The 13,936-nt window shown below is 44.9% G+C and overlaps 1 protein-coding gene and 1 long non-coding RNA gene across 3 annotated transcripts in view; one reads left to right on the top strand and one right to left on the bottom strand.

Moving 5' to 3' along the window:
- LOC140899780 (uncharacterized) overlaps positions 1-6,751 on the bottom strand; it is a 57,674-nt gene extending 50,923 nt beyond the window's left edge. For both annotated transcript variants that reach the window (XR_012155444.1, XR_012155445.1), the window contains exons 1-2: positions 6,367-6,751; positions 2,388-2,485 (exon numbers count right to left, since the gene is read on the bottom strand). This is a non-coding gene — a long non-coding RNA (uncharacterized LOC140899780). The remainder of the gene's footprint in view (positions 1-2,387; positions 2,486-6,366) is intronic.
- Positions 6,752-6,829: 78 nt separating this feature from the next.
- PITPNA (phosphatidylinositol transfer protein alpha) overlaps positions 6,830-13,936 on the top strand; it is a 47,411-nt gene continuing 40,304 nt past the window's right edge. The window contains exons 1-2 of the mRNA XM_073315828.2: positions 6,830-6,942; positions 13,706-13,736. Coding sequence (XP_073171929.1) covers positions 6,923-6,942; positions 13,706-13,736 — 51 coding nt within the window. The 5' untranslated portion in view covers positions 6,830-6,922. The remainder of the gene's footprint in view (positions 6,943-13,705; positions 13,737-13,936) is intronic.

Below are 13,936 nucleotides of genomic sequence, written 5' to 3'. Positions count from 1 at the left end.
TCTTCCCTAATTTATGAGCTGCCAAATGGACAGGGGTCCCCTATGAGCCATTGAGCGGACAGGATATTCCCCTGTGTGACTGCAAAATGCATTGGGGACAGTCTAAGAATTCTCCTACACCACCGAAGGGCACCCCTGCGTACTATATGCATGTGCATTATGGTCCTAGGACCTGCAGGTATTTAGAAAACTGGAATTTTTACACACGATAGTCCATCTAAACAATTCTCACTAGAAGGTACCTTCGATCTAGATAAAATCATATACCTCAGAGGAACCCTTACATCACCAAAAGCCTCTGACATACAGTGGGAGAAATTTGTTTATTGGTGGGAGGAAGCCACAAAGAGACTCACGAGTCTCGTGTGCGGAGTCTGAAGGACTCCCAGGAAAAATTTAAAACAAGTACAGGATTTGAAAACTAAATGCAAAGCATCCGGATGCCTCCCTACCTGAGCAACTCCCTCTGCTCCTTTATATCCCCAATTAGTTAAGGCTGAAAGCAAGGAGGGAAAGGAATGGGTTAATTTGAAAGTCAGCTTGGCCTAGAGATAAAGAGAGAGCTGCTCTGCGTTCAAGGTCAAAAATCAACACAGATCATGCCAAGCGCACGCACACACACGCCTTTCAACCCCAGCTGGATGTGAAAAATATAGACAGAGGCAAAACAAATTGCAGGACTGAGATTACATTTGCAAAGGTTGGCTGCCCAGTGAGACCCAACAGTCTGCCTTTGCAACCTTGGAGCCGGTGTGGTTTGCAGACACTGAAGAAGCCACTGGCAGCCAGCTCGGACTGGAATACCGAGCAAAGGTCTCTGAAAGGGAAGACCCAAGAGACCCCAGGGCGTAAAAAAAAAAAAACAAAAAAACCCACAACACAACCAACCCTCCCAAGAGCAGAAGTAAGTTGGAGATTTTTGCAGCGTATCTCTGGACAACCTGTGCACAGGATAACCTCCCGTCCACCCCTCTCTCTCTCTCTCTCTGTCTCTCCTACCCCCGGGCCTGGCCAGCCTGGGCAGCATGTTTGTGAGTATGAAAGTGGGTCAGGGTTTGAGCACTTACGCTTCTTCCTTCCTTTGAGTGACGTGAAAGCAGTTCCCACACTCATCACTGTTTGTTATTTTATTAATGAAGCTTTAAAATTTAGTCACATGGTGTGTTCTCTTCATCTCCGCCCCTACGATCCTGCAGTCTTAGCCTGATCAACTGAGGCACAGGTAGATTGGTAACAGAAATCTGTCACAGTTTTGGTGAAGAACTGTGGAGGGGGGAGCTCTGCAGAGTGCACATCATCTCTCTGTTTTGCCCTTGACATTTCACGTTGGTTTGCCTAGCACTGGTGGTATTTTACGTTGAGGACTGCATAATTAAAGGTGAGCCCCACTCTCAGTCACAGTATGCCTGAGAACCGGAGAGAGGTTTAGCGTTCCTCCTCTCCCCCCCCGGTCTACGGGGAAAGGGTGCAGGTGAGTCTACCCCTGGTCATAGCAGGACTGGGCAATAAGAAGAGATGTGTACCTGGCAGCTAGAGAAAACTGAACAGTTAAAACACCAATTGTCTGTGTGTTCTGTCCAGGTGGCAAGCTTCATGGGGGAGGACTCAGGTAGCCCTTGTGAATGAGAATGTTTAAGGAAAGAGACCAGTAGGGGTGGGGGCTGGTTGAGGAGCCCACACACCTTGCTAAGTTGGTAGTGAAACAAAGCCTGTGCCCAGGGAAAGGGACAGTGCAGCAAGGAAAAAAGGATCGGACCCAGGCAGGCAGAGAAAAAAAAATGGAAAACCCGGTTGGAAGCCCTGAGGGGCATGGTGGCAGGACTAAGGGAAAGCAGTAAGTATAGGCATGGGGAATTTAACCCCCTGGAACAATCATTTGAATGGTAAAAATCTAAGTTGACTGGGGTGTCGTTTTGGGAGAATAAGCAAGTGATTTAAGGAAAGAGTGAAAGGTTAACTCTGTAGTTGTTGGAGGGAATCATCAATTGGATTTTGTAAAAACGCTAAAAAGAAAAAATTCTTGGTTTCTTTGCAGCCATTCTGAAGGAAAAATGGGCCCTTTTCCAAAGAAATGTCTGTAAATAAATCCAGGCAAAGAGACTATTTGATTGAAATCATTTGGCTATGAATATTTTAGTCAGATTAGCTAAAAGAACATAAGGGGTGTCTATTGGAATTTAACCACCCAAAATGTATAAAGGGGTTAAGGATGTTAAGGAAAAGAACATGTGCAGTGTATATTGTAGAAGGGGTGAAAGGAATGTAAGTACACAATGCTACTTAATTAAAAGCCTATTAGGCTCCAAGGGGCTGCAATACGAGGTGTTTTCCTTTTTACATCACTGTGTGTTTTGAAAGCAGGAGGTACAAGTAAAAGGCAATCAGACCTGGACCCATGCTTCTCACTGCAAAAAGGCCCCTCCATCTCGAGATGACTCTCCGACTGATGATTGGCCTCTCTCTCCTTCTGGTGCTGCTGTTCCTTCTGGATTGCAAGAGAAAAGGACAAGGTGAAGTGCTAGTAACCTCTCCCTTGTCATTGACAGAACTACCATGCATTTGGATTTCGCTACAAGAAGCAAATCATTACAGAGTGATGTGCTAGTAACCTCTCCCCTGTATAATGCTAAACCACGACTGTTCCAAGAGAGAAGGAACACTCGCTCTGCTGAAACCACCGAGGTCCAGGAATTCCTGATGACAAAGGACATTAAAAATTGGCCCAGGTGGAGGAAACTGAGTATTGTATATTGGCAGGGAGGGAACTGCAGGGACCGTTCTTGGGAATGTGGAGTGGAGTGGAGTGGAGGTTTGGATTTCTTCCAGGATCTGGGCTTTGTGCTTACAGACAAGTACCATCAGAATGTACTGCACTCCCTAATTGGCTTCCTGATGACGAATACCAAAGACGCCTTGCTGCCACGAACATTACCCCCACTATCCACTGCAACTTTGCAACCACCCCTGTAATTTACCCAAATACAGACAATACTGTATATTCTAATGAAACCCAATGGCCAAGGCCTTCACATCTTAGTGATTTACTTTTGTTCAGAAAAGTTATTTTTTAAGGTTCAGAATAGTTCATATGAGCGAACAATTGAGTGGAAAACAAACGGGTCGGTGGAAATAGAAATATGTGATATCACTACAAATGAGCACTAAGAATTGAAAATTGAGATTAATGGGTTCTATAGTGAGGTAGATATGATGGCCGTTCCTAGAGTCTGCAGTATGTTAGATGAAAGAGGCCCTTATTGTTATTTGGTCACCCAATTAGTGAATAATCAAATGTATACCCAAAGAGTCTGTTCTGCCACCGGAAATTTTATCTGTACTGAAATAATCCCAGTAACTAATAATTTAACCTGCACTATATTACAATATACCCCTTCCTATGCTATTAATGCTAATGCCTCTTGGAAGTACATGAAAGTGTTTGGCCAACAGATGTGGTATGGTACTTCATCAAAGAGAGATGTGTTAGGATATCGATGGACTGTGATTAATACTACTCTCGGGACTATAAAATTCATGCTGCCCTTATCCAGTTTTCAGGTCACCTCTACATATCCTAATTGCTCAAAAGGGGCTGCCATTAGGTTAGCACAGCAAAGGGCCTGGGTTTCCTCTAGAAAGAAGAGGGACTTGGCTGGACACCTATGGGATGGTGCCAATAGCGCAGCTGCAATTTGGAATATTTATAAAGGCCAACAACAGAAAGAAAAATTAGGACAGTTGGAAAAAGCCACAGGTCTTATTACGGGAGCACAGTTAACCCAGATACAGGCTGGAGTTGATGAATTACGTGTTATCTCCGCCCTTAGTTCAATGACCCAGAAACTTCTGACGATGATGGTGCTAAATATGACTGAGGCTGGGAAGGCACTGCAGTGGGATCTGGCTTGTTCAGAAATTTAGGATTTCCTGAATGACTAGCTCATGGCCATTCGCAGTGATCTGGAGCATCAGGCTTGGCCCACTGCCCTTACAGATACTTCAGGAGTATTATCTGATCTGTGGCCATGGAGACGTACTTGGAGATTTTCTGGAAGGAAGTGCAGATGTTCAGAGTGCTCCTTCCAAGCATACAGACCAACTGGAGGGATGTGGGCCCCCACATACCAAATCCTGCCGGATCTGTGGGGAGGATGCATGTGGGATTGGATAATTCACAGAGACATTTGGGAAATTAAACTACCTGGTATGCCTAACCGATTTGTAGTCAGTGCTCCTGGAGTAACACCCAACGTTTAGATAGGGAGTCAATGGACACTCTGGCCTTTAGAACCCCCACAGCTTCAGTGTGTAAGAACACTGAAGCCAGGAGAAGTTGTCACTGTTCATGGCATTTGTTGGGAAGGTATGGGACAAGGAACTACCCTGACAAGACACCTGCTCTTCCAAGCTAATGACAGTTGTGTGTATGTTAAGGCCACCACTTTGCAAGACATACATTTTAAATCTCACCACTGCTGAGGGCAATCGTATTATTTATTGGCCTGCGGCTAGAATCCTACAATCAGCCCTTAGGTTTCAGATACCCTTTAATTGGACAGCCTTAGTACCAGACCGGTTCCAAAATTTGCTTTCATTCCTACCAGAGATCCAGGAAATCTCTGAATTACAAGGTCAAATTCATATGCTTCAAAATATATCAAATTGAAAAATATGTCTTTCATACAGCCTATAGAGTGTCTACATTATGTACTAATTATGATGCATTGTGCTATGTAACTAAGGCTATAAAACAACCCCATCATATTACACTAGGAATGTTAATGCTTTTATTGTTCAGTTTAGGATTATGTTGTTGTTGTTGCAGTAGTAGTAAAGGACGTAATAATAACAACACCTTCCTCATTCATACTAACCGCGCGTTGTCATTGCATCCAACCAAAGCCCATGAGGCTGAACCATTTGATCTAAAATCAGAAATACAAGGTGTCAAGGTTCCCTCCCCACTCTGAACTCTAGGGTACAGATATGGGGACCTGCATGAAAACCTCCTAAGCTTAGTTTTACCAGCTTAGGTTAAAACTTCCCCAAGGTACAAACTATTTTACCTTTTGCCCTCGGACTTTCGCTGCCACCACCCAACGTCTAACCGGGTTTATTTTATTAGGAAAGAGCCTGTTTGGAAACGTCTTTCCCCGCAAAATCCTCCCAACCCTTGCACCCCACTTCCTGGGGAAGGCTTGACAAAAATCCTCACCAATTTGTATAGGTGACAACAGACCCAAACCCTTGGATCTTAAGAACAAGGAAAAAACAATCAGTTTCTTAAAAGAAGAATTTTAATAGAAGTAAAAAGAATCACCTCTGTAAAATCAGGATGGTACATACCTTACAGGGTAATTAGATTCAAAACATAGAAAAATCCCTCTAGGCAAAACCTTAAGTTACAAAAAGATACAAAGACAGGAATATCCATTCTATTCAGCACAGCTTATTTCCTCAGCCATTTATAGAAATCATAATCTAACACATATCTAGCTAGATTACTTACTAAGTTCTAAGACTCTATTCCTGTTCTGTCCCCAGCGAAAGCCTCACCAGACAGACCCAGACCCTTTGTTTCTCTCACCCTCCAGCTTTGAAAGTATCTTGTCTCCTCATTGGTCATTTTGGTCAGGTGCCAGCAAGGTTATCTTAGCTTCTTAACCCTTTACAGGTGGAAGAGTTCTTCCTCTGGCCAGGAGGGATTTTAAAGGTGTTTACCCTTCCCTTTATATTTATGGCACAAGGTTTGATGAAAATGGAGGTTTAAGACTGATAGTTGTGCTAGAAGCACAAAAGGGAGGAGTGGGGAAGTGAAAAAGGGATAAAGGGGATTTGGACGCAGATATAGAGCAAGAATCAGGCTAACTCTAATAACGCAAGACTAAGGCAGGGCCTGGGCGAGTGGGAAAACTGTAAGAGATGCTGTTTGAGCTTGTGTTAGGTAAGAATGGAACACAGACTGTAGCATGAACTGCTGAAAAAAAGTAATATCAGGAAGGAATATGTATAAACAAGACGCAGCAGTTGATCATTATTGTATGTAACAAAAGGTATAAATGCTGACCCTAACTGTTTATCAGGCGGAGACCTGCCTAGGAAGGGGTAATCCCTGTCCATGTGCCCTCCCCGGCTTGCAATTGCTTGAGAATAAATGGTCTCCAACTTGTTGTAAACAACCTAAGAGTGAAGACTGCGTTTTTCTGCCACATGGTCAACAGGGCTGCCCCTCGGAGGAGCAGAAAACGGGACTACCCAGCCTCCGAGGGAGCATCCTGGCACACCTCCCAGCAGAGCCGCCTCGCCCCAGGGAGCTTGGGCGGGGCCAGCCCTGGCCCTGAGGGGAACAGCCTGTCCCTGGTTTACCTAGAGGCGATCCTGACCTTGGACTCCGGCTTCCTGTGCTAGGCGTGCCTCCTGCCCCCATCTCTGTCGGTAGCTTCCGGGCTGAGGGGCGAGGCCAGCTCTCCTCAGGCCCGGCCCGACCAAGCCCTGTGGCAGGCTACGGGCCTATCGTGGCAGGCCACGGGCCTATCAGGGCAAGGTGACGCCCCGGGGTGCTGCTGGCGCTCGAGCTTCGACTCCCGCGGCCAGAACCCAGGCGCGAGACGGCTGCTCGGCAGCCCTCGACTGCCAGCCTTCCTTCCCGCCTAGCCAGGCGCCGCCCGCGCACATGCGCGTTGGACACCACCCACCCGCGACGGTCCCCTTAAGGTTGGCTGTGAGTGGGCGGGGCACTGCGGAGGATCGCGCCTCCACGCGATGATGAGGGCGGTACGTTTGCGTGACGCATGGTTGCCGCAGAAACGCTCCGCCCCCCCCCCCCCCCCCGCGCGGTGCGGTTCGCAGTGGAGCGGCCGGGAGGCGCCTGTCACCTTCAGCGCGAGCCGGAGCGGGCGGGAGACGCGGCGGCGGGGCCGCCATGGTGCTAATCAAGGAGTAGTGAGTGCGGCCGCGGAGGCGGCGGGCGCTGCGCTGCGCTGCGCTGCACAGGCGTCCCTCGCGCGGGCTGTCGGGAGGCCGGGAGGGAGGGGAGCTTTCTGCCCGCCGAGCCGGGCCCGCTGCCCGGGGAAGCCGGGTGCCTGCGGGCCGCGGTCAGGTGCCTGCCCCGTGGCCGGGGGTCTAGGTGCCGGTTAGCGGCGAGGCCGGGGCAGGGGTCGGCCAGCGCGGCTAGCTTGGGGCAGGCTGCGGGGCGCTGGGTCCCTCCTGGCTGGCCCGGCGGCGCAGCGCGTCGGGGTCCCTGCCGCGGGCAGTGCCCGGCCTCTCTGCCGGCGCTGGGGGATCGCTCCGGCAACCCGGGGAGGCTCCGTTTCTCCCCCCACCCCCCGCCTGGGCCCTTTCTCGCGCGCTGGGGGGCGGGGGCGCCCGGAGCGAAGGGTGGCCTCGGAGGAGCAGGGCCCTGTGGGCGGAGGCGAAAGGGGCTGAGGGGGACTCGCCTGTGGACCCCGCTCAGCGCTTTGCTGCGCTCCTGACACTGGCAGGGACGCTGCAGGGAGCCCCCGTGATGTAACAGTGACACTGACCCTCAGACGCATCCGCGCGCGCGTGTGTGAGCGTGAGTGTGAGTGTGAATGGAGCTGGGGACGGTTCACTATAACTGCGTGAGTGCTGCAGCTCTTTGGGGGCGGAGTAAGGTGAAGGTCACTAAATTAGTGCAGATTTTGTTTTCTGGCTGTGTGGCTATTTGAGTCTATAACACTATAGGTCCTTTGAGAGAGATGCTGTAGAGCTGAGCGTAGCTTAAATTCATGAGTCTGTTGAGGACAATAGACAGGTCCTGCAGGTGTAATATAAGCAGCAGAATGAGCGATCCAGCATTGGCCTGCTGAGAGAGCCCTTCTCCTACAGTGACTCTGATTTGACCATTTCTCTCTCATCAGGAGAGCTCCTACCTTTCCAATACTTTTAATAGTTTTTTTTCCCTCTTGGTCTTGAATATTTCAAGCTAATTGTTTCTACTGAATGCATCTGATGAAGTGAGCTGTAGCTCACGAAAGCTTATGCTCAAATAAACTTGTTAGTCTCTAAGGTGCCACAAGTACTCCTTTTCTTTTTGCGAAGACAGACTAACACGGCTGTTACTCTGAAATTAGTCTCTAAGGTGCCACAAGTCCTCTTTTTCTTTCTATTAAAACGTTATTAGTGAACTCTGTTCTGTCCAAGACGCAAAGGAAGATTTACGGTCAGGCCAGTGTACTATCTTGTCCTCTATCCCGTCTCTGACAGTGGTTGCAACTAGATTCTTCAGTGGAAGTGTAAGAAAAAGAATCCATGTACTGGACTCAAAGAATAAACTGCTTTATAGGGACAGGTTTTTTTTTTACCCACTATCAAAGGTTGGTTTATATCTGAAGTATGAGGGTTTACAAGCCTTCTTTTTTTAATCTTGTAACGTGTGCATATTCTCATTAGTCCAGATCCTCAGAAATCAATGGGAGTTTGGTACTTAAATATCTTTGAGGATCTGGGCCGTTATCCATATAAATAACTAATCTGTTTTAGAGTCCAGCTAAGGTCTTCGCTTCCGTCTTGTGGCAATGAATTCAGCAGACTACTTATACTTTGCTGTCTTTTTTAAAATCCTGCCTTTCAGTTTAATTGAATGGCCCTTCTTTTTGTATTGTTAGAGAGGGGAAATGGAGCACCCAGTTTACCTTCTTTAGTCCTTTCATTGTTTTCTATACCTGTTCTTATTTGTTTGCTCTATAAACCAAACAGTCAATCTTTTCAATCTCTCATAATGTGGAACTTTCTCTGGCCCCTCTAACTTTTGTTGCCCATCGGTACAGGTATTTTCTGTGACACCCTTTTTGAGATCTGGTGACTTGGACCAAACATAGCATTTTTCCATCCCATTCCTTAAGCAAATACTCACCAACAACCACATACCACACAACAGAACCACTAACCCAGGAACTTATCCTTGCAACAAAGCCCGTTGCCAACTGTGTCCACATATCTATTCAGGGGACACCATCACAGGGCCTAATAACATCAGCCACACTATCAGAGGCTCGTTCACCTGCACATCCACCAATGTGATATATGCCATCATGTGCCAGCAATGCCCCTCTGCCATGTACATTGGTCAAACTGGACAGTCTCTACGTAAAAGAATAAATGGACACAAATCAGACATCAAGAATTATAACATTCAAAAACCAGTCGGAGAACACTTCAATCTCTCTGGTCACGCGATTACAGACATGAAAGTTGCGATATTACAACAAAAAAACTTCAAATCCAGACTCCAGCGAGAAACTGCTGAATTGGAATTCATTTGCAAATTGGATACTATTACTTTAGGCTTAAATAGAGACTGGGAGTGGCTAAGTCATTATGCAAGGTAGCCTGTTTCCTCTTGTTTTTTCCTTCCCCCCCCCCCCCCCAATGTTCTGGTTTAACTTGGATTTAAACTTGGAGAGTGGTCAGTTTGGATGAGCTATTACCAGCAGGAGAGTGAGTTTGTGTGTGTATGGGGGTGGGGGGGATGTGAGAAAACCTGGATTTGTGCAGGAAATAGCCCAACTTGTTTATCATGCACATTGTGTAAAGAGTTGTCACTTTGGATGGGCTATCACCAGCAGGAGAGTGAATTTGTGTGGGGGGGTGGAGGGTGAGAGAACCTGGATTTGTGCTGGAAATGGCCCACCTGATGATCACTTTAGATAAGCTATTACCAGCAGGACAGTGGGGTGGGAAGAGGTATTGTTTCATATTCTCTGTGTATATATAAAGTCTGCTGCAGTTTCCACGGTATGCATCCGATGAAGTGAGCTGTAGCTCACGAAAGCTCATGCTCAAATAAATTGGTTAGTCTCTAAGGTGCCACAAGTACTCCTTTTCTTTTTGCGAATACAGACTAACACGGCTGTTACTCTGAAAACTAAAATTTTGAGTACTCTTTTGACTACTGCTACACGTTGAGCTGTTCACTGTAATGCTCACATCTCTTCCCTGAGTAGTTACAGTTAACTTAGAAGCTAGTAATGTGACTGAATTGTTCAAATTATTCTTTTCAATATACATTACTTATACATATACAATACATTTTCAACACTAAATTCAGTCTGTCACTGTACTGTCCATTCAATTATCTTTAAGTTCCTCTGATGGTCCTTGCAGTCGTTTTTAGTCTTGACTAAGCTTAATTTGTGTCACTGCAAATTTTTGCCTCCTCACCACTTTCTCCCCCCTCCCCCATATCTGGATAATAAATATATGTGTAACACTTGTCTTGTTATGGAATGTCGGGATACTCTGGTATCAGCTCTTTGCAATATTTAAAACTGACCACTTACTCTAATTTGTTTTTTTATCACTTAGCCAGTTTCTAAGTTATCATAGTACTTTACCTCATGCGTCGTACTAGTTTCCTTAATAGCTCTCATGATGGACTTCTATCAAAGATTTTTTTGGAAGGCCGGATAATCAGTTTTTCTTTAGACCCTATTTTGTTGACATACTCAGAGAATTTTAGTTGGTTTGAAAGATCAGTTTTCCTCTTACAGAAGCTGCACTGGCTTATCCCTATTTATGTGCATCTCTCTATATGTTTCATAATTCTGCTTAATTATTTCAGGCAATTTACCTTGTACTGAAGTAAAGATCATCTGTTTGATCTTCCCATCATTACCCCTAGTAGGTATTTTAAAGATAAGTACAACATTGGCTACTCTCCACTCTCCATTACTCTCTGATGTAATAAGTGATTTTAAAGAGATTGCACTGCTAATAAAAATATTTAGTCGTTTAATTCTTAACATTTTCCTGACCTCTTGGGTAGGTACCATCTGGGTCTGGTGCCTTATTTAGTTGGTCAGCTTGTTGCAGTAGTTCTTTTTTTGATACCTCAGTGTTTGACAGCACTTCTCTATTACCTGAAAAGAGTAGGTTGGAACAGATAGTTCCTCAGCATCCTTTGTGGTGAGGAGTAATGCCAAGAAATCACTTTACTTCTCTACAATGTCCTCTTCTCTTTAACTATTCCCTTTTCTCCCTGATAAAGCAGTAGATCCACAGACTCTCACAAGCTTTCTGCTATAGCTATAAAATAATTTCTTGTTGGTCCTTCTTGTGTCTTTGGCTACTAGCTCTTCAAATGTCCTCTTACCACTTCAAATTTCCTCTCTTTTACCTGCCATAGTGTGTTCCTTTCTGTTGGTTTCACTCAGGTTGGATTTCTGTTTAGTAAAGAATACCCATTTGGCTTGAAAAACCTCTTGAACCTTGCTATTCAATCATGGCGTGGTGGGTTTCTTCCTTTCTGATTCCTTTTTTAGAGGGGGGGAATGTATGTTCTTTGACTGTTATGGTTGATCAATCTAAGGATTTTAGCTTCATTTGTTTTGACCTTTTTGGATCTTTTTGACTAGCATCATCACTTTTTAGAAACCCTCTTTGAGTTTTGTCACTGTACTAATTTTTGGTATAATGCCTCCCCCAGCGATGTTGCACTTAATAGTAACCACAGTATAATTACTTAGTGGCTAAACTGTGGTTAAAACTTGAATCAACTCCTGCATGTGATTTAAGACTTAGTCAAGGATAGTCTGTTATGTTCCAAAAAGCAAACTTTTAAGGTAATAAGAAATTGCTTCTCTATATGGGTAGCTGGAATCATACACTATTCCTACTTTATTGGATTTAGTTGCCTCTTTGGTGTCCTTCAACGTTGTGCGCTCAATATTCTTTTCCTGATCCAGAGGCTGGTGGTATTACCTTGTTAGTATATTTATGACTTTTGATTTTTATACATTACATTTTTTACTGTACAGGTCTTCTGCACTCAGATTACTGGATTCTTTGGAATATTTTAGATATAAAGCTATTCCTCCACCTCTGACCTAATCTGGCTTCCTGTATAGGTTATACTCAGGTATTTGTGTCCCAGGTCATAATTAAGGATGGTGGTAGTGGTTTTTTGTGGTCATCTCATCGTTCTTCAGTAATGCTTATTATGTCAAGCTCCTACTCCATTACCAGGCAATTGTAGTTCATCTATCTTTGTTTTGAAGCTTCTTTCATTGCTATATAGACATCTGTAGTTTCTATTTTTGACCATATCCCTATTTGTATTTAACTCCTTCATTTGGTGCTCTATTATATTCTGGAAAATATCTCTGTGATCTTTACCTGTCCATGCTTCAGGTCAGCTGTAATTTCTGTTTTATCCTTTACTGAATGCAGAGTTACCTTTACATTAGTCACTACCCAAAAGAACTTACAATCTGAAAGACCACTCAGACGAGAGAGAGAGAGTGCATTGGGAGATCCAGAGGATGGTCTGAATTTAGAGCACAGCCCTTTTTCTTTAAGCATCTAATGCACAGGTGACCTGTGCCTTTACTGAAGTGAGCTGGTATTGGTGGGCATCCTGGAACGAGGAATTAGAATGAAGAGTGGGTGGGCAAGGGAGGGAATTCCAGGTGTAGTCAGCAGTTCTGTGGAAATTGTGAGCACAGCAGGAAACCTCAGACCCCCTTCAGATTTCCCATAGTTACTGGTCTCTTCCTGCTTTTTGAAGGTTATTCTATTCTTTGCTATAGATCCCTTAAGTGTTATTCCCACCAGCCAGACCACCGTTGGGGAGCTGGCAAATGTTGAGTTGAATATTTATTGGTATAGAGGGAACAGAAGAACTAATGTGAAGTCTAGTGGTTAGAGCACTGGATTGGGACTCAGAAGACCTGGGTTCTAGTCTTAACTGTGCCACCGGACTGCTGGGTGACCTTGGGCAAGTCTCTTTAAGCTCAACTTGCCTCAGTTTCCCCATCTGTAAAATGAGGATGAAGACACTGACCTCTTTTGTAAAGCTATTTGAGATCTACTGATGAAAAGTGTTATACAAGAGCTTATTCTGATTATTTTATTTGTTAGTTATTATTGTGATACTTGCTCATGACCCATGAAGACAGGGACTATGGGGGAGGAATTGGGAAGCTGGCCCTCTCAGTGAGTCTTGTTCACTTATTATGCTTTTATTACCACATTTATCAGATCTCACAACCCAATTAGAGTTGAGCCTGATCAGTTTTTCCATAGGAGACCTCTAAGGAAGCCAGAGGGTACAACAGGAAGTGGTGTTTGTGATCGTAATGGTCACTCTTCCTCCAGCATTGAAACAGTGCTCTAGCAATGGCACATGGTGTGCTGTGCTGGATGAGACATAAAACCGTGGTCTTTGCTGCTTTATTAGAAAGCCTGTGAAATGTCTTGCAAGGATAAGGGGCTGGAATGTACTTAGATAATTATACTGTCTCTCTAAATACCTCTCCCCAATATAGTCTGCTATCTCTAGGAACTTTTTTTATTTCTTGGCAAACTATTGTCACTGTACACTGTTAAACAGCTGCTGGAATTCAGTGGTGGGTGAAGTGATTTGTGTGATTTATAAAGTACTCTGAGAAGATAGCCCTTATGTTTATACAAAGATTGCTATTAGGTTATTTCACTTATGCTTACGGATTTGGTATTAAGCCATTTTGTGAGTTACCTGACCAATGGAAGGCAGCAAACACTGGGAAAGACACTGTGGTAGGTTAGAAGGAAACTGGTATATCACGCAGATAAACCCAAGCTAGCAGAGTTCTGGAGGCAGCAACACTTGTTCCTGGCTATGTCTGCAGTGTGAAACATTTGTGTGTTCTAAGTGGTGCAAGTTATAAGGGCTGTAGTTCATTTCCTGTTTTGTGTTCTCTTGCAGTCGTGTCATTCTGCCTGTGTCTGTGGAGGAGGTAAGTCCTTTTCCTGCCACTTCCTCTTCAGGACTTCTGATTAAACAAAACAATGTTTAAGCTTATGATTGACCAGCCGACAAAAGTGAGGAAATGCAAGAAAGAAATGCATGTGAAACAGTATGATCCAATGATTAAGACCGAGGACTAGGAGTTGGGTTTGTGTACCTAGCTCTTCTGCTGACTCAGTTTGTGATTTT

This window comes from Lepidochelys kempii, chromosome 17 (genome assembly GCF_965140285.1).
Source record: "Lepidochelys kempii isolate rLepKem1 chromosome 17, rLepKem1.hap1, whole genome shotgun sequence".
NCBI classification, from domain to species: Eukaryota; Metazoa; Chordata; order Testudines; family Cheloniidae; genus Lepidochelys; species Lepidochelys kempii.
This window is presented reverse-complemented; position numbering and strand designations above follow the sequence as displayed.